The following is a 26028-nucleotide window of genomic DNA, read 5'->3' as shown; positions in this document are numbered from 1 at the left end:
GCAGCGCCACCGTGCCATATTTCCACAAGTTCCCATATTCTCACGAACACATCCCGGACTGTCACATGTTTCCCATCTTCCACACCAGGTCCCAATCTAGCTCGTTTGTATGTGTATATATGTTTCCCCTCTGCTCCCCACATTGTGGATCATTGTTGCTGTCACTGTCATTGTTGCTGTTTGTTAGTTAATCGGTGAGTGTTGTTTAATGTACTGTTTGAATGTTTATTGTTAAGACGCATGTTGCGCACTTTGATTTCATTCAGTCATTAGTATTGTTTTCCGTTCGTGTTTGGTTTGTTTGTTGTTTAATAAAACCAACGAACGTGATATCTGCCTGCGCCTGGTTCCCTCCAACACTACACCAAGACGAGTCGTTACACCAGCGAGTCTTCTGTCTGAATGTTTTTCCTTTGGTTGCAGCCTGGGGTAGGGAGGACCTGAAGAAGCTCCTGGACGGTATCAAAGAAAACATCTCCAAAGCCATAATAACGAGTGTATACACAAAAGGAGAAAGGATGCTGGCGTGGGACAAGGTGGCTTTCCATCCCTATTCTCCAGAGATGTGTCAGAAGAAATGGAAGGAGCTCTCACAAAAGGTGAGTGACTATTGGCCTGCAAACCCTAGCCTGTTCCCAGGTTCGTTTCATATAGCCAAATGATGATCATAAGGTGTGAAACAGACTTATAGATCTGAATCCAATTAAATGATAAGGAAGCCAACCAGATGCATATTTCTTTTCCCGGCTACTATCAAAATTATTGTATATAGGTTTTTCATTATTAAATTTTTCTCTCAGATACGCAAGATTCGTTCTCTTGCAGAGCTGGTCGCTGAAGCTGAATGTGCCTTAGAAAACCCTTTTCAGTGCCAAAACGCAAAGGTGAGGGTCAACTCCATTTATTGCACATCTCCATCTAAACATTAATCGTAAACCTGTAAAATTACCTAGAAGCTGCTATAGGCACTGGCTCTGACATTCTATTGGTTCAAGAAAAATACTGTAATCTGAAGTTGGGATACAAAAGTTATTGTCAAGTTACATTACTGTTGACATACAGTGGTTATAAAAAGTCTACACACCCCTGTGTAAATGGCAGGTTTTTTTGATGTAAAAGAATGAGACAAAGATAAATCATGTCAGAACTTTTTCCACTTTTAATGTGACCTATAATGTGAACAATTCAATTGAAAAACAAACTGAAATCTTCAAAGGGGAAAAATGAAACATAAAAATCTTACAATAACCTGGTTGCATAAGTGTGCACACCCTCTTATAACTGGGGATGTGGCTTTGTTCAGAATTAACCAATCACATTCAAACTCATGTTAAATACAAGTCATTACACACCTGCCATCATTTAAAGTGACTCTGATTAATTGAACATCTGTGGGGTGATCTGAAGAGGGCTCTGCACAGTAGATGTCCTCACAATCTGACAGATTTAGAGCACTTTTGCAAAGAAGAGTGGGCAAATATTGCCACATCAAGATATGCCATGCTATTAGACTCCTACCCAAAAAGACTGAGTGCTGTAATAAAATCAAAAGGTGCTTCAACAAAGAATTCGTTTAAGGGTGTGCACACTAATGCAACCAGGTTATTGTGAGTTAAAAAAAAATCCCCCTCAAAGACTTCAGTTTGTTTTTCAATTGAATTGTTCACGTTATAGGTCACATTAAAGGTGGAAAAGGTTCTGACATGATTTATCTTTGTCTCATTTTACATCACAAGAACCTGGCATTTTAACAGGGGTGTATAGACTTTTTATATCCACTGTAAGTGAGGACACTTTATTTAGCAAAACATTCTGCTCTTTTCTGCAGATACACCCAGACATTCCCAAAAGGCCGACCCCTCCAAACAGCATCTTCTCCAAAGAGAATTTTAAAACATTCAAGAACAAGCATCCTGAGATGACTAACTCTGAGCTTTTTGCATTAATCAGGAAGGCCTACACAGAGCTCCCAGAGCCCGAGAAGGTGTGTTGGTGTGTGGATTGATTTTTATAATGTCTCCCAGTGGCCATAGCACTGTTGATTTATTTGTTATTGTTTTGATTTAAGTTGGATACATTGACTAACTTGCAGTTAATTTTTGGTTTCCATTTTTAAATAGGCAAAATACATGGAGAAATTCCATAAAGAGCAAAAAATTTATGAAAAAGCTAAGAGTAGACTGAGGTAAGAAATTATTTAGCAGTCTATTGAGCATTCATTTGCACTTCTGATTTCATTGATTTAATAATAATGTTTGACTTTCTGAAGTCTGATCTGAACCAAAACTGTTCCAGTAATGAGTACTCTGGAGTGAAGCAGGTACAGAGGGACCGTTTGAAAAAGGGTAAAGGGCCCCTCACACCCCAAGGACTCTGGTACCGCCACGAGAGAAAGATGTTCCTTCAAGCCAACCCAGATGTGAGTGACATGGCTCTCTTCCTATCTGTTGTCATCTTTCTAAGGCTTATCTTTTTGGACACCTAATCCTTCAAGGCTAGCTAGAGGTTTAATATTGCAGTGTTGTTCTGCAAATGCTGGTGTAGAGTTCAGATAATCAGATTTTCTTAATCACAGTATCTATTTTTATTAATTAGGTGAATTGCTTGTGTTATTGCTGCCCACTTCCAATAAATTCATTTAATTTAGCCATTATTCATATATGTTATTACTATTTCTAAGTCTATATGGCAAAAAAAACAGAATAACTGCACCATACAGTGGGGCAAAAAAGTATTTAGTCAGCCACCAATTGTGCAAGTTCTCCCACTTAAAAAGATGAGAGGCCTGTAATCGTCATCATAGGTACACTTCAATGATGAGGGACAAAATGAGGGAAAAAAATTATAGGATTTTTAATGAATTTAATTATTTGGCCAATAAGAAAAGTGAATCTCAATACTTTGTTATATACCCTTTGTTGGCAATGACAGAGGTCAAAGGTTTTCTGTAAGTCTTCACAAGGTTTTCACACACTGTTGCTGGTATTTTGGCCCATTGCTCCATGCAGATCTCCTCTAGAGCAGTGATGTTCTGGAACTGTCGCTGGGCAACACAGACTTTCTACTCCCTCCAATGATTTTCTATGGGGTTGAGATCTGGTGACTGGCTAGGCCACTCCAGGACCCTTCATTGCCCAGGCGGTGTGTTTGGGATCATTGTCATGCTGAAAGACCCAGCCACGTTTCATCTTCAATGCCCTTGCTGAGGGAAGGAGGTTTTCACTCAAAATCTCACGATACATGGCCCCATTCATTCTTTCCTTTACACGGATCAATCGTCCTGGTCTCTTTGCAGAGAAACAGCCCCAAAGCATGATGTTTCCACCCCCATGCTTCACAGTAGGTATGGTGTTCTTTGGATGCAACTCAGCATTCTTTCTCCTCAAAACATGACAAGTTTTTACCAAAAAGTTATATTTTGGTTTCATCTGACCATATGACATTCTCCCAATCCTCTTCTGGACCATCCAAATGCTCTCTAGCAAATCTCAGACAGGCCTGGACATGTACTGGCTTAAGCAAGGGGACATGTCTGGCACTGCAGGATTTGAGTCCCTGGCGGCGTACTGTGTTACTGATGGTAGCCTTTGTTACTTTGGTCCCAGCTCTCTGCAGGTCATTCACTAGGTCCCCCCGTGTGGTTCTGGGATTTTTGCTCACCGTTCTTGTGATCTTTTTCACCCCACGGGGTGAGATCTTGCGTGGAGCCCCGGATCGAGGGAGATTATCAGTGGTCTTGTATGTCTTCCATTTTCTTATAATGGCTCCCACAGTTGAATTCTTCCCAGCCTGGTGCAGGTCTACAATTTTGTTTCTGGTGTCCTTTGACTGCTCTTTGGTCTTGGCCATAGTGGAGTTTGGAGTGTGACTGTTTGAGGTTGTGGACAGGTGTCTTTTATACTGATAACAAGTTCAAACAGGTGCCACTAATACAGGTAACGAGTGGAGGACAGAGGAGCCTCTTAAAGAAGTTACAGGTCTGTGAGAGCCAGAAATCTTGCTTGTTTGTAGGTGACCAAATACTTATTTTACAGAGGAATTTACCAATTAATTCATTAAAAATTCTACAATGTGTTTTTCTGGATTTTTTCCCCCTCATTTTGTCTCTCATATTTGAAGTGTACCTATGATGAAAATTACAGGCCTCTCTCATCTTTTTAAGTGGGAGAACTTGCACAATTGGTGGCTGACTACATACTTTTTTGCCCCACTGTAAGTGACATTGCATCATGTCTCCCCAGGTCAGCAGAGACTCTATCAGACAGAGTATAGAGTGTAAGAAGCGCTGGTCCAAGCTGTCCAAGAAGGAAAAAGTCAAGTGGATCAGGCTCTCTTTGGAGCAGGAATATGCCGAAGTGAGTTTTCATATAATTTTATATAATTCACCATTAATTGGGAACAACCACAACTCTCTCAGGGAGAGTTGGGTCGTGCGACCGCGATTGTGGCGTAAGAGGGTTACATTGCTCTTCCTCCTTCTAAAGTGATTTAATAGCACTTTGTGAAATAATGATTATCTACAGTACAGAAAAAAAAAATATATATATATTTGGTTGACCAAGATTCGACTGATCTCTGTCTAATCAACACCTTTTTTCTTTTTCCCCTAAGCCCATGAGCTTTTCATGGAGGTAATGTTAGAAACTATCAACTTTAAAACCAGCAACAGACATTTATCACAAAATGTACCAAAATCAATTGGATTCCCCAACTTTGTATTTTTGTTGTGAATTTTAAATTTTTTACATAGACAATCATTAATTCCAGTTTTATCAAATCACATTAGTGGGGGAGAGCAACAACCAGATGAATCTGCACTCCCACTAGCTCGACCGTGCTCTCTCTAAGTAGGAGATTTGAGTGCATAACGAGTGCAAATTACGTTTTATTAGTGTTGCACCATTTTCTTACATAATGTTTCCTTTTACAATTTCAGAAACACTCACATTTTTGGGGGATAGATTAAGCCATCCCCATGCTTATAGCAATGGACTAGTACAGGCAGGAATCTTATGTTGCCATGCAAATGCTCTGTTAAAAAAATCTTAATTGACCAATAGCCTACAGATCAAACAATCCACTAGTCCTCTGAATGGGGTCAGCCCCAGAAATGTCAGTCACAGGTTTGCTTTTTCTCACAATTCCTCCATAGATGGCTTGTAGACTTACTGCATAAGCAGCATCAGAGGGTCTTTAACCTTCTGATGCTGAACAAGTCTGATTCTACTTTCCCTGAGTGTTAAAGTTGGCTGAATAGCTTAACAGTCTAACAATTACTTCAAGCAATTTATGTATGTAGACAAATGTCAGATATTCTTGATTGTTCCCTTTCAAGACTCCCCACGTAAACAGTAGGGATACAACAATACACAGTATGTTATCTCCCCGTACGGTTCACTACACACGTGATCATTTCCCTACAAATTCCAAAACATGTTTATTGCGCTGCAGACAACATGCACATTGTAGATTCAGATCCACAGAACCAGACTCGTAGCTTGTGAACAGGCAACTGCTTGGGGCCCCAGGTCGTTAGGGGGCTCCTGAAGGCTGACAAAGTTTACTCCACAGTAATGTCTGCTGTGTTGTCTAATCACAACTGGTCAGGGAGGCTTCCAAGAGGCCTACAGCAACATTAAAGGAACTGCAGGAATTTCTGGCAAGTACTGGTTGTGTGCTACATGTGACAACAATCTCCCGTATTCTTCATATGAATGGGCTATTGGGTAGGGTGGCAAGACAGAAGCCTTTTCTTACAAAGAAAAACATCCAAGCCTGGCTGAAACAAACATCAAGTCTCACAAAAGCATGTCGGAAAATGTGTTATAGTCTGATGAAACCAAGGATGAACTTTTGGGCCATAATTCCAAAAGGTATATGTTTGGCTCAAGAACAACACTGCACATCACCCAAAGAACACCATACCCAGAGTGAAACATGGTAGTGGCAGCATCATGCTTTGGGGTTGTTTTTCTTCAGCTGGAACCGGGGTATATACTCCTTAATTCCATATACACTCACCTAAAGGATTATTAGGAACACCATACTAATACTGTGTTTGACCCCCTTTCGCCTTCAGAACTGCCTTAATTCTACATGGTATTGATTCAACAAGGTGCTGAAAGCATTCTTTAGAAAGGTTGGCCCATATTGATAGGATAGCATCTTGCAGTTGATGGAGATTTGTGGGATGCACATCCAGGGCATGATGCTCCCATTCCACCACATCCCAAAGATGCTCTATTGGGTTGAGTTCTGGTGACTGTGGGGGCCATTTCAGTACAGTGAACTCATTGTCATGTTCAAGAAACCAATTAGAAATGATTTGAGCTTTGTGACATGGTGCATTATCCTGCTGGAAGTAGCCATCAGAGGATGGGTACATGGTGGTCATAAAGGGATGGACATGGTCAGAAACAATGCTCAGGTAGGCCGTGGCATTTAAACGATGCCCAATTGTCACTAAGGGGCCTAAAATGTGCCAAGAAAACATCCCCCACACCATGACACCACCACCAGCCTGCACAGTGGTAACAAGGCGAGATCCATGTTCTCATTCTGTTTATGCCAAATTCTGACCATCTGAATGTCTCAACAGAAATCGAGACTCATCAGACCAGTCTTCAACTGTCCAGTTTTGGTGAGCTCGTGCAAGTTGTAGCCTATCCGCCTCAAGGTTGTGCGTGTTGTGGCTTCACAAATGCTTTGCTGCATACCTCGGTTGTAACGAGTGGTTATTTCAGTCAAAGTTGCTCTTCTATCAGCTTGAATCAGTCGGCCCATTCTCCTCTGACCTCTAGCATCAACAAGGCATTTTCGCCCACAGGACTGCCGCATACTGGATGCTTTGCCTTTTCACACCATTCTTTGTAAACCCTAGAAATGGTTGTGCGTGAAAATCCCAGTAACTGAGCAGATTGTGAAATACTCAGACTGGCCCGTCTGGCACCAACAACCATGCCACGCTCAAAATAGCTTAAATCACCTTTCTTTCCCATTCTGACATTCAGTTTGGAGTTCAGGAGATTGTCTTGACCAGGACCACACCCCTAAATGCATTGAAGCAACTGCCATGTGATTGGTTGATTAGATAATTGCATTAATGAGACATTGAACAGGTTTTCCTAATAATACTTTAGGTGAGTGTATATTACAATTTTAACACAGCGTTGTGCATAGCATGGAAAATGTAATTAACTTGTGCATAATGCATACAGGGCACGCGTTATTGTTTGAGTAGTTTAAATAACATGGATGGAAATATCAGTTTGAAATGTAAGATTAAGGGGAACAGAAAATTCAAAAAAGTTTAGATGTTTTAGTTGACAAGTTAGGGTATACCCACTTATTCAGTCACCACACCACTGATTTTACCTATGCGTGTATATTGGGAATTTGGTATGATGCGCTTTCAGATGAGTTTTGATGTTTGTAGTATTTTTCTGTCAACTTGTGGTTGCAAATGCTGTATTCACCGGTGGAAACGTTGTATTCCGTCTTGTTTGAGTCTATAGTACGGGATATTTAAAGTGCCTCCAAATGTATGCCCTTTTTTCTACCATTAGTTTGTGCTGAGGGATTACCCTTAATGAACACAGTCAATCCGTTGCCACCAGATTAGAGAAAAATCGGAGGAGATTCTGGAATGACCTGGGCGTGACATTTAATTTCCACCAATAATAGCATATAAACAAATAAAACTGAATTTCTTAAAAGCTCCCTTTCCAAAATCCTCTTATCCAATCATGGTTGTTATATTAGATATCTGTCAAAAGAAAATTATAATTTAGTCTTGTTTTTGTCAACCAAAATAAAAAAAAATAGTTATTTTCTTCTCTGGATTTATATAATAAGTTATTGTCTCATCGACTGCAATACAAATTTGGTGTTTGACGAATGTTTTCATCACTATTTCTTTTTGACAAAATGGTTCAATGGGATGAAGAGTGTAAGGAGATGTAAACAATGTACAGTCGGCAAGCATTGCTTTGCCACTGTTGGCTACTCGAGTGGAAACACTTCTAACATGCTGACATCATTCATACCGAAACCAGTTTACCGTACCCACAAAAAGCGATATGTACCGAACTATGGTCCCGCTGTGCCAATGCATCTCCAGTAAACACTATAAAACAGTCTTACCTGTTAATATTGGAAATGTGTTAATATTCTCATCTCTAGACCATCTGTCTGAGCCTTGTTCACTATTACAGTGTTCCAAAACACCACATTTCAGGATGCATTTATGTTTTGATCCTAAACATCACTCATTGCAGGAGGACCCAGGGAGTGAGGGGAGTCCGAAGTCCCAGCGAAAGCCTGTTCTGCGTAAGAGTGAAAGACTGCTGATGGACTTGGCAGATGGCAAGCCTGACAAACCCCCATGGTAGGTTGTTGGGTCTATTCCTTTGCTATAAAGGCCAATATGCTCCCAATAATTGTATTGGTAAACAGTAGTTTGGCACACTGTGCCTGCTTCAGGGTTAAACATTAGCATTACCTTTGGGAGTGGGAGCATATTTCGAGAGTATCTGTATGGGTAGTGCTTAATGTAAGCAAAGCACAGCTTTATCGGTTTTAAAATACTTAAAAAAAACATAATTCAGCAGAGAAACTGGTAAAGCCTAGGGGTGTAACGATTCATTTTAACCACGATTCGATTCGTATCACGATTCGTGGTTGTCAATACGATTCAAGGCCCATAATGGTTCATTAAGAACGATACGATCCGAAACGATTCAGTGACTTGAAATCAATTCAGTATCTTTTCAGCCAAAAATTCAACCCGTTTGACTGAAATAAATACCTGGATACTGGACAGTGCAGGTGAAGTTTCCTAGATTCCTGTTGTTTCTTGTAAGGGAATCGGGTATCAATTAATTATGGATATAAACAAACAAGTAAACAACAATTAATGGCAAATGCATTCACATTTTATTTGAATAAAGTGCAACCAACACTTGAATTAACAGGAAGTTAAAATGTGCTGCTCTCATTTTCAATATTCAATTCATTTTCAATAAACGTACAGTAAGTGCAACCAACATTTCAACAGTAGGTTTACCTGCTACTTGTGCTTTTGTTTTTCAACATAAAAATACTACTATATTACTATCAAAAATAAAATGCAAACCAACATCTCTTCAGGTTGAATTAACAGTAGGTTTACCTGCTACTTTTGCTGTTGTTTTTCAACATAAAATTACTACTATATTAATATAAAAAATAAAGTGCAACCAACATCTCTTCAGGTTGAATTAACAGTAGGTTTACCTGCTACTTTTGCTGTTGTTTAACAACATAGAAATAATACAAATACAGTATTAATATCAAAAATGAAGTGCAACCAACACTTTCCACACACTGGACCGCAATGGTGGCTTTATAATTTCTCGCTCGTCGGCTTCTCCTCTGCCATCTGCCATGCTGTTTTGTTGTTTTTGCGCTGCTGCTGGCCCGGGGCGATGACGTCACGTATAGGCAGACTGAATCGAGTAACGTTTATCGCCTTTATCATTAAAAGTGCTAAGAAAAAACATTCCTATAAAGTCTGACGTGCTTAAATCCAATGGGTTATTTCCTAGTATCGATACAATCAATTGATTACATTTTAAAACGATGTTAGATCGATATATGTCGTCTGGAAGGCCAACTTGCTGAGCACAGATCGATGTAGTTGGATCATAGGAATATAAATCAATACATCAATGTAGTAGATGGATCGTTACACCCCTAGTAATGCCCTATTGTTTTTCTTTCACTTAATTATTATTTATTATTATTACTATTGTTATGATTGCATACTTTTTTACCCCATTTTTACAAGCTAAGTATGACTAAGAACATATTCTCATTTTGAGCAACAGTTTTGGAGCTATTAAGGTTAAAGGGATAGTTTGACAGTCCCCTTACCCGGAGTTGTTCCTTTATGCACGTAGTCATTTCTTTAAGACAATCCATTATTCTCAGTCAGTAATTAGCGTTATTAGCATCACACATTCATGAATGGAAACGGTACGTACCGCTATTGCAAAGCTGCAGCGCATTGCAAGTGGAAAATTACACTAAAACCCTCCAACCTCAAATGACAAGATGTTGTATTCTTCAAAATATTTTTTTGTGATATAATTCTCATTTCATATAAACGGTTACTTCCTGTGTTTACCGGTTAGTTTTGTTCACAATGGTATCAAACGCGTTCTTTCAGGAAGAGTAAGTGTATACATCACAGTAAACCAAAGTTAGTATTCGCTAGCTATATTCGCCTCGGACAGTCAAACTTTATTTGCCTGGGAGAGAAAGGATGATACATATATATTACTAAACACTACACCACCAGTATAGCCTTTTGTCTATGAACAAATCCTCTTTTGCCACTCACTGGCTGTTTAACAGCTAATTGGCCATTTGTGAATGATATTGATACAGTTAAACTGACTAACGTTTCTTACTAAGTTTACCTCCACCACAAATAGTCTATGAACTGTTAGCTTCTGCCACTGGCCGTTTGAACAGCTTATTAGCCTGTAATAGCCTTACTGGTACCTACTAACTTTTTAGGAATAATAATAAGAATTGAGCAATTTCTAGCGAGACTGAAGATGAACTTTTTCATGCCAGAATCAGTTGCAATATAACCTTATACAGTTTTAGTTAAGGCTCACTGTAACGTAACTACTGTAGCCTATGTTTTAGCTAGCAAATGTTTGTCTATCCTGACCCAAAACGCATGCATGGCTGCGTAAAATCTACCAGATTTTACGCAGCCTGCGAGGAGATACGAAGTCAGGATCTATAATTCACAGGTCCGCTTCTCTAACCACTACACTATTTAACAAGGGGTAGTCAGTCAGTCAGTAAGAGACATTCGCTCTTACTAAGTAGGATGGAGAATATGATAAGAAGTTACTATATGTGTGGAAGTATTGAATATTATAGATATAGCTATAAGGTACATAACTATGTAAACTAGCAGGCAAAATACAAGTGCATATGTCAAAAAGGTTTAGGCAAAGGTACTGACTAGGATAAGCTTAATTGTAAACACAGAAGGCATGTATTTAAAAATAGATGCTACCGCTATAGATTACTGAATATAATTTGAGGTGTTTTGGAGTAATATACCGCTTGCAATGCAGCTTTGTGATAGCGGTACGAACCATTTCCATTCATGAATTAGGACAATGCTAATAACGCTAATTACAGACTGGGACAAAGCTGCTGTTTTAAAAAATAACTAAATGCCTGAAGGAACAACTCGGGGTGAAGGGACTGTCACCAAATATGATTTTTGGTCAAACTATCCCTTTAACTACTTAGAAAAAAGCTGATTCGACAGCTAGGGATTATCTTAACTGAAAGTGCTCTTTTTCTATTTATTACTATTCAAGAAACGCATTAAAAAAAGTATATATATACATACATACATTAGTATGTATTCGCTATATATATATATATAGACTAATGTAGATAAATTACAGGGAAAATATAAATGGCGGTCTATATTATATCTGATCAATTACTGATATGTAACAGAGGCTGTTAAGATTTAGTTTTCCATGTTTTCACAATCTTAGATAATTTTCCAAATCAGTTAAAACAACATTGGAAAATGAGACTTTTATATCAATATTTAATTGTTCAAGGGTTGTATAAATGTTTTTCCCAAAATACAGTGTAGCTCATTATTAGTCCAGAACATCTCACTATCCAAACAGACTCAAAACCAATGGTCAATAAACGGTGTTACCAGAGATGCAATTTCTGGTAATATCAGGAATATATTTACAAATTTGAATTTAAAGTAGATTTTCAAGAGAATGGAGCTCCAGATAAAAATAAACATTAAAATGGTTTACTCTATGGCCCAATCTCCCTTCCCCTTCCAGCATTTGAAACTATACAAAAACCTGTACATGTGGGATTTGTCCACAGCACTGTAACAAATTTTGCTTGTTATCTCATGCAAATTGTTGTTTAATGGCAGGTCCCTGGTACCATTTGCATGTTTACAAAAGACATATTCCCATGAATAGTATTTTTCTGGCTAAATATTTAGTATATATGGGAATTTAAAGTTGTTTTACACAGTCTATATAGTACATATACATTTATCTACATGTAGGGGTTAAGACAGAGTTTTGGTAGCAGGACAGCTTTATTTATTAGCCCTTAAATATAAGAAGATAGTTTGATGTGATCTCTAACCCTTTTGGTAATTATATTAGTTTTAATCTCTTGTGGCTAGTGTTTTAATCTGAAGATGTTTAGTAGCTGATCTAAGGTGCAGCAGATGAATCACTGTATTGCTAATACTACAACTGCCACTACCACAACTATACCTGCTGTACTAGCTCTCTATAACCCACAATAAGTTCACACATACAAACTATGTAGGTCACTATAAAACATCCTATTAAAACCCTTCTTACTACTGTCATTACGGGTGCTGTTACTACCACAATGTTACTGTAACTAGTATCTCATGACTACCAAACACATGACACTAGTGAATGCTTCTGTACATTACTTTGGGGTAGGAGGTAGCTTAGTGGTTACAGCATCTAAGCAGTAACCTTAAGGTTACTAGTATACCCATACCAGCAAGGTGAAACGTCTGTCCTTTTGTCCCTTAGCAAGGCATTTAACTGCCTTGTAACTGCCTTTTGGTTTATAGTTATGTGTTTGTGGTTTTAGGAACGGTTACAATCTTTTCTGTAAAGAGCAGAAAAGTGTCATACAAGGAAAGGGAATCCCTGCGGACCAGTATATGGTGGTTTGCTCCCAGCAATGGAAAACACTGACATTGAGTGAAAAGGAAAACTACCAGAGACGATGTAACAAGGTTTGTCTGCAAACACCTCTTTTGCGTAAATGTGCAGAAATACAGTTAGTTAAACCATTCACAGCCACAAATGATTGTCCCGTTAAGCTTTCTTTATTCAGTATTTTCATGTTAGGTGGGAATCCATTTAGAAACTAGTGTTTCATTGTCTTGTTGTTTAGAAACATTAATGGTCTAACCTCAGTTGCACTATTTGCTTTTACATTTTTCTAGTTGAAGAAGGAGTTCGAGGTCAACATGAATCGGTATTTGTGTGTATGTTATCTTCTTTGTATTTTGAGAAATCCTGTGTAAACCCACATCATATGCAGGAACTATTCTGACCTGTCAGCATGTTAGGCACACACTATTTCATGTGTACATGTTGTAAACCTGGCAGAAACATGGTCTAACAGTTGTGTGTCTTCCCCCAATCAGAGTTTGTCAGAAAAAGAGCAGCAGCGCCTCTTAGTGGATTACAGGAAAAGCATGCAGTCCTCCACTTTGGCTACCCAAAGAGGCAGGAAAAGAAAGTTGGAAAGGAAGTCCAGCAAGCCATCTGAGTGAGTTTGCCTGGCCGTGACCCAAGTTGTTATACAACCCTTTTTCCAAAACTTTTGGGATGCTGCATAAAATGCAAGTAAAAACAGAATGCAATGATGTGCAAATCATTCATCCAAAATCATTCATCCATATATTTAATTGAAAGGGGTATGAAGGCAACATATAAAATGTTGAAATTGAGAAATGTTATTGTTTTTGGAATTGAATATTCACATTTTGAATTTGATGCCAGCAACACGTTTCAGAAAAGTTGGGACAGGGGCATGCTGTTTTACCGTGTGATGGCAATTCCATCGATCAGAACTCTTGAACGAGGAAGTACAGAGACAAAATTCTCTTGGCATAATTTTTTTTTTTTGCAAATGCTTACAAAATAATCATCCGAGGAGTCTTTAACTTTATACATGACAATCATCAGTACTTATAGTGGAAAAAGGGGTGTGGTAAGTTGCTGCCCATCTGTCTTGTGTCTCATAGGTTTTAACCAAAGGGCGGACTGTCCCCCCACCTTATCCTTCCAGCCATAATGTTTACTGTTGCGTTTACCTAAAGAAGCCAATTGCTCCTACTTCCCCCCCAAGGACCACATTCCTGAGGAACAAAATGACTGACACCCTTCTTGGTCTAGGGAGGAGAACAGCTGGTCAAAGTACCTAGTGATGCTCTGATATTATACAGACGTGTGTCACAATAAAAGTAAAGATTTACATACCAGGCAATAGAAAGACAGACATTTCTCAAATGTACCTTAGTTCAAAATGTCCATAACAACCGGCATTGATATTATGTACCACATGTGATCACCAAACCCTTTGCAATTTTATGTTGAGAAATATTATTCTTAAATTGTTGCATTATTTGCCTGTGCAGTCTTTCACGGAGTGGTGAACCCCTCCCCGTCTTTACTTCTGAAATACTCATCTTTTCTAGAATGCTGTTTTTATACCCAATCATGTTACTAACATGTTGCCAATTGACCTAATTAGTTTTGTGGCCACCAGGGTTTTCTTTTTAGCATTACACAACTTTTCCAGCCTTTTGTTGCCCCTTTCCCAGCTTTTTTTTTAAATGGCATCAAATTCAATGTGGCCATTTGTTTTTCATGAAACAATAAAATTTCTCGGTTTCAACATTTAATATGTTGTCTTTGTACCAATTTCTATTGAATATAGGTTTTAAATGAGTTGCACATCATTACATTCTGTTTTTCATTTTACACTTTGTCACAACATTTTTGGAAACGGGTTAATGTAAAGATACTTCTGGCTTACATTTTGTGTGCTGTAATTATTCACCCCATTCTTTGGTTACAGTCTACCGCCCTCAAAGTTCGTTGCCAAAAAAGGAGGGGAAAGGGCGCTTACTGACAAACCATCTTTGTGAGTATTTTCGCTCTGACCCAAGTTTTTCCTATATGATGTGTTTATGCTGTGCAGGTGGATCAAAACAAGAATAATTTATTTGCCCTCCAAAACATGATTATTCCCCAGTGACCGCAGACTCAAACTTTAGAAAGCATCTCCCAGACCTCTAACTCTTCTGCCCTGCCTGAACAGGAATGGTTACACAGTGTTCTGCAGCGAGAAGTTGGCAGAGCTGAGAGCCAGGTCAAGCCATCTCAGTACCGAAAATATTTTGAAATTAGTCAGCCGCCTTTGGAAGAAGCTGGCCAAGAAGGAAAAGGATCGCTACCACAGTATGGCCCAACAGCAGACCGGGGAGCAAGAAGTAGATCTTCAAAACTGGTTAAACGTAAAGTCCATTCTTTCTCTGGTTGTTTGTCAAAATGCACCCTACACTGTAAGTCATGTGAGAAAATAAGTACATCCCTCAAAAGTTGTCTTGAACAAATTACACAAAAACAATCACTTTGAAATCATTTATACTATTTAAATAAACAGAAATGCAATTTCCTAATGCGGAAAAAGTTAGCACACCCCTTAATTTTATCCTTAACAAAAAAATAAATTTTGAGTCAGATGTACCTGAATAAGATGCAAATGATTGAAAAATGATTAGTGAGTAACTTAGAAGGGTCCAACTTTCCATAAAGATTGAAAACTTGTTCTGGATTGGTCTTAACCATATGGGTGTGTGGTAATGCATCATGCCTAGATCAGAGATCAAACACCCTGTCCGCCAGAATAAAGATTGTTGATGCCCATGAGTCTGCAAGGAGTTGCAAAGTCATTTCCAAGCAATTTAAAGTACATAATTCCACTGTTCCAGACCATTGGCAATCTAAATAGGACAGGGCATCCCATCAACTTCATCCCAATAGCTAACCTGAAAGATGTTCATAGAAATCTTTAAGAACCTCAGGGTCACATAAAGGGAACCACAGGCCTCTGTTTCCACAATCAAAGTGCATGAGTCAGAAAGATAACTCCATTCACATGGCCTACATTGGAGGTCTGGAAACATTTGTCTATCCTGAAAAAACCTAATGCCAAATTTTTGTCCATGGCGAGGATCAAATGCTGTTAGCTTACGTGGCAGTCCATGTATCTAACCACTATGCCATTTGACAATGGATTGATAATCAGTCATTCACTCACTCAGTAAGAGACAAGAAGAAAGTCATACCAACCCTAAAGCATGGAGTTGATGCCATTATGGTTTAGGGCTGCTTTGCTGCCTCAGGGCCTGGCCAACTTGCTATCATGAATAACATATTGTACTAGAGAATTCTTGAGAAGAAATGGAGGGTTGTAGAATGGCCAAGTCCAAGCCATGATCTCAATCCCACTCAAAATGCTGAGGGGGTTTGGAGTAGGCCATGTGTGCAAGAATGCCCTCAAACATGACACAGTCAAAGCAGTACTTTAAAGGATTGCAAAAAATCTTCCCAGTCAAGGTAAGTAACTGATAAACAGAAGAAATGGTTACATTACACCAACTAATGATGGTAGCAGTGTACTTACTTTTTCCTCACTATGAAATTACATTTCTGTAGATTTTTTGATTAATACTTGATTGAAAAATATCTTTGTGTTATTTATTAAATTAGGTTACCTTCATCTGTGAAGATTACATATCAATATGTACTTTTTCACATGACTGTACATAGTATAGTGTATTACTTAAAGTAGGGTCCATAAAGCAATGGATGATGTTGATGTTGCAAGAATGTTCCCAGAACAATTTTTTATGTTCTTTAACACAAAAGTCATAAAGTGCTTTTACAGACACCCAGCTTGAAACCCCAAAGAGAAAGCAACAACGGGTTGATGCACAGTGGCTAGGAAACACTCCCTAGTAGGGTCGAAAGTTTGGAAGATACCTTCCCCGGACAGGACCAATAAAAATCAAATTACATTTTATTTTGGATTCTTCAAAGTAGCCACCCATTTCCAGATTTTCACACACTTGGCATTCATTCAACCAGCTTTATGAGGTAGTCACCTGGAATGCTTTTCCAACAGTCTTGAAAGAGTTCCCACTTATACTGAGCACCCTGTGGTCCAACTCAACCCAAACTACCTCAACTGGGATGAGGTCTGGTGAAAGTAGAAGCCAGGGGCCGTATTCACAAAACATTTTATCTTACAGCTAGTAGGACTCCCAAACAGGAGTCAACCTATACATCGATCAGCCATAACATTATGACCACTGACAAGTGAAGTGAATAAGACTGATAATCTCGTTATCATGGCACCTGTCAGTGGGTGGGATATACAGGTGCTGGTCATATAATTAGAATATCATCAAAAAGTTGATTTCAGTAATTCCATTCAAAAAGTGTAACTTGTATATTGTATACATTCATTCCACACAGACTTATATATTTCAAGTGTTTATTTCTTTTAATTTTGATGATTATAACTGACAACTAATGAAAACCCCAAATTCAGTATCTCAGAAAATGTGAATATTGTGAAAAGGTTCAATATTGAAGACACCTGGTGCCACACTCTAATCAGCTAATTAACTCAAAACACCTGCAAATGCCTTTAAATGGTCTCTCAGTCTAGTTCTGTAGGCAACACAATCATGGGGAAGACTGCTGAATTGACAGCTGTCCAAAAGACGACCATTGACACCTTGCACAAGGAGGGCAAAACACAAAAGGTCATAGCTAAAGAGACTGGCTGTTCACAGAGCTCTGTGTCCAAGCACATTAATAGAGAGGCGGAGGGAAGGAAAAGATGTGGTAGAAAAAAGTGTACAAGCATAGGGATAACCACACCCTGGAGAGGATTGTGAAACAAAACCCATTCAAAAATGTGGGGGAGATTCACAAAGATTGGACTGCAGCTGGAGTCAGTGCTTCAAGAACCACCACGCACAAACGTATGCAAGACATGGGTTTCAGCTGTCGGATTTCTTGTGTCAAGCCACTCTTGAACAAGACACAGCATCAGAAGCGTCTCGCCTAGGCTGAAGACAAAAAGGACTGGACTGCTGCAGAGTGGTCCAAAGTTATGTTCTCTGATGAAAGTAAGTTTTGCATTTCCTTTGGAAATCAAGGTCCCAGAGTCTGGAGGAAGAGAGGAGAAGCACAGAATCCATTTTGCTTGAAGTCCAGTGTAAAGTTTCCAGTCAGTGATGGTTTGGGATGCCATGTCATCTGCTGGTGTCCAATGTGTTTTCCAAGGTCAACCCAGCCGTCTACCAGGAAGTTTTAGAGCACTTCATGCTTCCTGCTGCTGACCAACTTTATGGAGATGCAGATTTAATTTTTCCAACAGGACTTGGCACCTGCACACAGTGCCAAAGCTACCAGTACCTGGTTTAAGGACCATGGTATCCCTGTTCTTAATTGGCCAGCAAACTGGCCTGACCTTAACCCTATAGAAAATCTATGGGGTATTGTGAAGAGGAAGATGCGATACGCCAGACCCAACAATGCAGAAGAGCTGAAGGCCACTATCAGAGCAACCTAGGCTCTCATTACACCTGAGCAGTGCCACAGACTGATCGACTCCATGCCACGCCACATTGCTGCAGTAATTCAGGCAAAAGAATTGAGTGCTGTACATGCTCATACTTTTCATGTTTATATTTTTCAGTTGGCCAACATTTCTAAAAAAAAAATTTTGTATTGGTCTTAAGTAATATTCAAATTTTCAGAGATACTGAATTTGGGATTTTCATTAGTTGTCAGTTATAATCATCACAAATAGAATAAATAAACATTTGAAATATGTCAGTCTGTAATGAATGAATATAATATACACTCACCTAAAGGATTATTAGGAACACCATACTAATACTGTTTGACCCCCTTTCACCTTCAGAACTGCCTTAATTCTACGTGGCATTGATTCAACAAGGTGTTGAAAGCATTCTTTAGAAATGTTGGCCCATATTGATAGGATAGCATCTTGCAGTTGATGGAGATTTGTGGGATGCACATCCAGGGCACGAAGCTCCCGTTCCACCACATCCCAAAGATGCTCTATTGGGTTGAGATCTGGTGACTGTGAGGGCCATTTCAGTACAGTGAACTCATTGTCATGTTCAAGAAACCAATTTGAAATGATCGAGACTCATCAGACCAGGCAACATTCTTCCAGTCTTCAACTGTCCAATTCTGGTGAGCTTGTGCAAATTGTAGCCTCTTTTTCCTATTTGTAGTGGAGATGAGTGGTACCCGGTGGGGTCTTCTGCTGTTGTAGCCCATCCGCCTCAAGGTTGTGCGTGTTGTGGCTTCACAAATGCTTTGCTGCATACCTCGGTTGTAACGAGTGGTTATTTCAGTCAAAGTTGCTCTTCTATCAGCTTGAATCAGTCGGCCCATTCTCCTCTGACCTCTAGCATCAACAAGGCATTTTCGCCCACAGGACTGCCGCATACTGGATGCTTTTCCCTTTTCACACCATTCTTTGTAAACCCTAGAAATGGTTGTGCGTGAAAATCCCAGTAACTGAGCAGATTGTGAAATACTCAGACCGGCCCATCTGGCACCAACAACCATGCCACGCTCAAAATAGCTTAAATCACCTTTCTTTCCCATTCTGACATTCAGTTTGGAGTTCAAGAGATTGTCTTGACCAGGACCACACCCCTAAATGCATTGAAGCAACTGCCATGTGATTGGTTGATTTTAGGTGTTGGTTGATATTAGGTGATATTAGGTGTTCCTAATAATCCTTTAGGTGAGTGTATAAGTTTCACTTTTTGAATGGAATTACTGAAATAAATCAACTTTTTGATGATATTCTAATTATATGACCAGCACCTGTATAAGGCAGCAATTGTACATTCTTTCTTCAAAGTTGATGTGTTGGAAGGGGAGAAAAATGGGCAAGCGTAAGGATCTGTGCGACTTTGACAAGGGCTAAATTGTGATGGATAGACGACTGGGTCAGAGCATTGCCAAAACTGCAGCCTTTGTGGGGTGTTCCTGGTCTGCGTTGGTCAATACCTATCAAAAGTAGTCCAAGGAAGGAAAAGTGGTGATCCGGCGACAGGGTCATGGGCGGCCAAGGCTCATTGATGCATGTGGGGAGCAAAGGCTGGCCCGAGTGGTCCAATCCAACAGACGAGCTACTGTAGCTCAAATTGCTGAAAAAGTGAATGTTGGTACTGATAGAAAGGTATCAGAATGCACAGTGCATTGCAGTTTTTTTGCATATGGGGCTGTGGAGCCACAGACCAGTCAGGGTCCCCATGGTGACCCCTGTTCACTGCTAAAAGCGCATACAATGGCCAGGTGAGCATCAGAACTGGACTATGGAGCAATGGAAGAAGTTGGCCTGGTCTGATGAACCGCATTTAATTTTACATTACGTGGATGGCTGGGTGCCTGTGCGTCACTTACCTGGAGAACACGTGGCGCCAGGATGCACTATGGGAAGGAGGCAAACTGGCGGAGGAGGTGTGCTGCTTTGGGCAATGTTCTGCTGAGAAACCTTGGGTCCTGCCATTCATATGGATGTTACTTTGACACGTACCACCTACCTGAGAATTGTTGCAGACCATGTGCACCCTTTGATGGCATTGGCCTCTTTCAGCAGGATTATGCACCCTGCCACAAAGCAAAAATGGTTTAGGAATGGTTTGAGGAACACAACAACGAATTCAAGGTGTTGACTTGGCCTCCATATTCCCCAGATCTCAATCCAATCAAGCATGTGTGGGATGTGCTGGACAAAGAAGTTTGATCCATGGAGGCCCCACCTCGCAACTTACAGGACTTAAAGGATCTGCTACTAATGTCTTGGTGCCAGATACCACAGCACACCTTCAGAGGTCTAATGGAGTCCATGCCTTGATGGGTCAGGGCTTTTTTTGGCGGCAAAAATGCGACCTAAACAATATTAAGATTTCAGTTTGTTTTTCAATTGAATTGTTAATGTTATAGGTTACATTAAAGGTGGAAAAGGTACTGACATGATTTATCACAATAACCTGGCATTTTAACAGGGGTGTGTAGACTTTTTATATCCACTGTATGTAAACCACTATGTATCTCCCCAACATATTCTGGAACACCTCATTAAAAAATGCCTAGAACACTGAAGGCACATTGGCTAAGCCATACAGCATTACGAGGAATTCATAGTGGCCCGATGCCATGCTGAACAAAGTCTTCCACTCATCTCTTTCCCGTATACGCACAAGGTTGTACGCGCTCCAGAGGTCAAGCTTACTCTGGCGGGATGTTGGCTGTGAGGGTGCCCTCAGGGCACGTGACGGTCAGACAGGTCTTACGGCCCCTTGTCGACCATCCCAGAATCCTCTGCTTGCTCCATGTTATAGTAGGGCTTTGCTGTTGGATCCGTGGAAGACCCAGGATGACGGGGTGTATGGATGACATCATTACCAGCAACTCCAGTCTCTCCTGATGGCAGCCGTTGATGGTGAGCATTATAGGGTGAGTCACATGGGTAATGGAGCCAGACCCCACCGGATGGCCATCTAAGGCTTGGATTGGCGTTGAGGACCTAAAACAGTGCAACGGCAGCCTAAGCACAGCGACCAGGAACTGGTCTATGAAACTCCTTGGTACTCACCCCTTTCCTGCTCCATGTCTGGGCCAAGGAGCACCCTTTGCCGAAGTGCCCATTTTCCCCTAAGAACAGGCACAGCCCCTGACGACTCCAGCGTTCTCTCTCTTCAGCAGGGAGTCGTGTGATTCCCAGCACCATGGGCGCTGGTTCCGGTTCCATCTGAGAGGGGAGGAGATGGGGGCGGCGTGCCAGGTGGTCTCGGTCTCAGAGCTGCCTGTCGATCGCGATAGCCCAGGCGATGAAGGTGTCCAGCGAGACGGAACTCCTGAAGCACGCCAACTCCATTTGGACCTCCGTCATTCCATACAGAAGGCGGTCCTCAGAGGGGCACCACGAGTCTATCCTCGAGCCCCGGGCCTCACTTTGGAGGCCTAGACTGTCCCTCATGCTAGCCCTGGCTCATCCTGGGACGTGGAGTGAAGAGGAAAAAAGAAAGAAGGGAAAAACACAAAAAAGGGAGAAGGAAACAAAAGGTGCCTCGGCTTGGACAGATTATATTGTGAAGTGTGAGTATGGCAAGTCCATAAAAAGGTGAGGCAAAAAGGAAGGAAAAACAAAACCAGGAATAACGATCGAAAAGTTATTTTTACTTTTGCAATAATCTGATAGATCTGCCCCTCAAGGTCAGTAATGACAAACAATAATCTGTGAGGTGCAGTGGTGAATCAAACACTTAAATAAACAACTGATTGGTGATGGGGAATAAGTGAGTCCTCAGGGTGCGCTGCTGCCATCAGTCTCCAGCCGGTGGGTAGTACGCAGGCGAGGCGGAGCGTCGGGGAGGAGGGAGAGCAGACCTAACACCTTCATGTCTTAAAGTAGTGTTGGAATGTCATTTGTCTTTGCTTATTTGAGCTGTTCTTGCCATAATACGGACTAATACTGTCCAGAAAATGTTTGTCTTCTCGATAATAACCCTACCCCTTATCACAACACAGTTAATTGGCTGAAACAAATTAAGAAAAGCAATTCCACAAACTTTAACAAGGGACACCTTTTAATTGAAATGCATTCCAGTTGACTACCCCATGAAGCTGTTTGAGAGTATGTAAAGGTGTTATTAAACCAAAGGTGGCTCCTTTAATGCATCTACAATATGATATTTGAGAAGCTTTTTATGTTTAACACTTTTCTTGGTACTACATGATTCCATATGTGTTATTTCATAGTTTTGATGTCTTCACTATTATTATACAGCTAGTAAAATAGTAAAAAAATTAAGAAATGCCCTTGATTGACATCGCATTTTCAAGCTTTTGACTGGTGCTGTAATTGCATGTGATTTTTTTACACATTGGTTTTGCTTCAAATTTTTTGACTTTGTCCCGATAGGTACTGACAAATGATTTGGTGCAAAACCAGCATGTAAGTAGAGATGAAATTGTGTGCATGTGTCTGGAGTGATCTTTAGTGTGGATGTTGTATGTGTTAATGTGTGCCTTTTATCCTCAGAAATGTACTATCGTCAACGCACAGGGATTGACTGTGAAGGGCAGAACGTCAGTAAGTTAAATTAACTCTGTCGATTCCTAAGTCAACAAAACAATGTGATGATACTTGCAGGGGCTGGGTAAAAAATTCCACATCCGCTTGATGGAACTGCACATTAAAATAAGCCATTCTACCATACCGAATAGTGCCTGTATGATGAAACTTAATTAAATCTCAATCAATTTCTCAGGGATACCATAATACTCTTTTACATAGTAAAAGCAAATATACACTCATCTGCGCCTTAAGGACTTGTGCTTGTGAACGCACGGAGCCAAACAGCGAATCATGACTGTAACTCAATATATAAAGCATGCAGACATGGCCAAGAGGTTTATTTGTTGTTCAAACAACTATTAAAATGAGAAAGGCGTTTGATCTTAGTGACTTTGACATTGGTATGAGATATGTTGGTTCCAGCATCTCAGAAACAGCTAAAATACTGGGATATTCACACACTACAGTCTAGAGTTTACGCATAGTGGTGTAATAAACAAAAACACAATACTCAAATGAAACAATACTTGATATCCAAAACAATACCATAGCAATAAATAAATAACTGAAGTTTGAATAAAAATGTCATGTCATCTTCTTCCGCTTATCCGGGGCCGGGTCGCGGGGGCAGCAGTCTAAGCAGGGATGCCCAGACTTCCCTCTCCCCAGACACTTCCTCTAGCTCTTCCGGGGGGACACCGAGGCGTTCCCAGGCCAGCCGGGAGACATAGTCCCTCCAGCGAGTCCTAGGTCTTCCCCGGGGTCTCCTCCCGGTGGGACGGGACCGGAACACCTTCCCAGGAAGGCGTTCCGGAGGCATCCGAAAAAGATGCCCAAGCCACCTCAGCTGACCCCTCTCGATGTGGAGGAGCAGCGGCTCTACTCTGAGCTCCTCCCGGGTGACCGAGCTTCTCACCCTATCTCTAAGGGATCGCCCGGCCACCCTGCGGAGAAAGCTCATTTCGGCCGCCTGTATCCGGGATCTTGTCCTTTCGGTCATGACCCAAAGCTCATGACCATAGGTGAGAGTAGGAACGTAGATTGACTGGTAAATCTTCACCACGACAGACCGATACATCGACTGCATTACTGCAGAAGCTGCACCGATCCGTCTGTCAATCTCCCGTTCCATCCTTCCCTCACTCGTGAACAAGACCCCTAGATACTTAAACTCCTCCACTTGAGGCAGGCACTCTCCACCAACCTGAAGCGGGCAAGCCACCCTTTTCCGACTGAGGACCATGGCCTCGGATTTGGAGGTACTGATTTTCATCCCCACCGCTTCACACTCGGCTGCAAAACGTCCCAGCGCATGCTGAAGGTCCTGGTTAGAAGTGGCCAACACGACGACAACATCTGCAAAAAGCAGAGACGAAATTGTGTGGTCCCCAAACCTGACACCCTCCGGCCCCTGGCTGCGCCTAGAAATTCTGTCCATAAAAATTACGAACAGAACCGGTGACAAAGGGCAGCCCTGCCGGAGTCCAACATGCACTGGGAACAAGTCTGACTTACTGCCGGCAATGCGGACCAAGCTCCTGCTTCGGTTGTACAGGGACCTGACAGCCCTTAGCAAAGGACCCAGGACCCCATATTCCCCAAGCACCCTCCACAAGATGCCGCGAGGGACACAGTCGAATGCCTTCTCCAAATCCACAAAACACATGTGGATTGGTTGGGCAAACTCCCATGAACCCTCCAACACCCCGTAGAGGGTATAGAGCTGGTCCACGGCCCGGACGAAAAGTGTTCCACGGCCCGGACGAAAACCACACTGTTCCTCCTGAATCCGAGGTTCTACTATCGGCCGTATTCTCCTCTCCAGTACCCTGGCATAGACTTTCCCGGGGAGGCTGAGAAGTGTGATCCCCCTATAGTTGGAACACACCCTCCGGTCCCCCTTCTTAAAAAGAGGGACCACCACACACGGTCTGCCATCCCAGAGGCACTGTCCCCGACCGCCACGCGATGTTGCACAGGCGTGTCAACCAAGACAGCCCCACAACATCCAGAGATTTGAGGTACTCAGGGCGGATCTCATCCACCCCCGGTGCCTTGCCACCGAGGAGTTTCTTGACCACCTCAGTGACTTCAGCCCGGGTGATGGACGAGTCCACCTCTGAGCCCTCATCCTCTGCTTCCTCAATGGAAGAAGTGACAGCGGGATTGAGGAGATCCTCGAAGTATTCCTTCCACCGCCCGACAACATCCTCAGTTGAGGTCAACAGCTGCCCACCTCTACTGTAAACAGCGTTGGTAGGGCACTGTTTCCCTCTCCTGAGGCGCCGGATGGTTTGCCAGAATCTCTTCGAGGCCAGCCGATAGTCCTTCTCCATGGCCTCACCGAACTCCTCCCAGGCCCGAGTTTTTGCCTCCACAACCACCCGGGCTGCAGCCCGCTTGGCCTGTCGGTACCCGTCAGCTGCGTCAGGAGTCCCACAAGCCAACCAGGCCTGATAGGACTCCTTCTTCAGCTTGACGGCATCCCTTACTTCCGGTGTCCACCACCGGGTTCGGGGATTGCCGCCTCGACAGGCACCGGAGACCTTACGGCCACAGCTCCGAGCGGCCGTTTCGACAATGGCGGTGGAGAACATGGTCCACTCGGACTCTATCTCCAACCTCCCTCGGGATCCAGTCGAAGCTCTGCCGGAGGTGGGAGTTAAAGATCTCTCTGACAGGAGACTCGGCCAGACGTTCCCAGCAGACCCTTACAGTTCGCTTGGGCCTGCCGAGTCTGTCCAGCTTTCTCCCCCGCCATCGGATCCAACTCACCACCAGGTGGTGATCAGTTGACAGCTCCGCCCCTCTCTTCACCCGAGTGTCCAAGACATACGGCCGCAGGTCAGATGAGACGACAACAAAGTCGATCATCGACCTGCGGCCTAGGGTGTCCTGGTGCCACGTGCACTGATGGACACCCTTATGCTTGAACATGGTGTTCGTTATGGACAAACTGTGACTAGCACAGAAGTCCAATAACTGAACACCACTCGGGTTCAGATCAGGGGGGCCGTTCCTCCCAATCACGCCCCTCCAGGTGTCACTGTCGTTGCCCACGTGGGCGTTGAAGTCCCCCAGTAGAACAATAGAGTCCCCAGTCGGAGCACTTTCCAGCACCCCTCCCAGAGACTCCAAGAAGGTCGGGTACTCTGCACTGCCGTTCGGCCCGTAGGCACAAACAACAGTGAGAGA

At 41.9% G+C, this 26028-nt stretch overlaps 1 protein-coding gene across 2 annotated transcripts in view; it reads left to right on the top strand.

The window, feature by feature from the left end:
* The window catches only part of LOC105006184 (nucleolar transcription factor 1-A), a 31232-nt gene that overhangs the window by 2666 nt on the left and 2538 nt on the right, over window positions 1–26028 (top strand). Inside the window, exons 1-14 of one of the 2 annotated variants that reach the window (XM_020044714.2) lie at window positions 154–194; window positions 424–599; window positions 801–884; window positions 1829–1984; window positions 2121–2185; window positions 2296–2419; window positions 4242–4355; window positions 8277–8386; window positions 12697–12844; window positions 13058–13099; window positions 13262–13386; window positions 14701–14766; window positions 14944–15139; window positions 22798–22848. In XM_020044714.2, coding sequence (XP_019900273.1) covers window positions 519–599; window positions 801–884; window positions 1829–1984; window positions 2121–2185; window positions 2296–2419; window positions 4242–4355; window positions 8277–8386; window positions 12697–12844; window positions 13058–13099; window positions 13262–13386; window positions 14701–14766; window positions 14944–15139; window positions 22798–22848 — 1362 coding nt within the window. In that variant the 5' untranslated portion in view covers window positions 154–194; window positions 424–518. Of the gene's footprint in view, window positions 1–153; window positions 195–423; window positions 600–800; window positions 885–1828; window positions 1985–2120; window positions 2186–2295; window positions 2420–4241; window positions 4356–8276; window positions 8387–12696; window positions 12845–13057; window positions 13100–13261; window positions 13387–14700; window positions 14767–14943; window positions 15140–22797; window positions 22849–26028 lie in introns of those variants that run through there. The other variant, XM_010864576.4, reaches the window with a different exon arrangement.

Source organism: Esox lucius, chromosome 5, assembly GCF_011004845.1.
Source record: "Esox lucius isolate fEsoLuc1 chromosome 5, fEsoLuc1.pri, whole genome shotgun sequence".
NCBI classification, from domain to species: Eukaryota; Metazoa; Chordata; class Actinopteri; order Esociformes; family Esocidae; genus Esox; species Esox lucius.
Note: the sequence above shows the minus strand (reverse complement) of the source record. Positions and strands in the feature narration are given on the sequence as shown.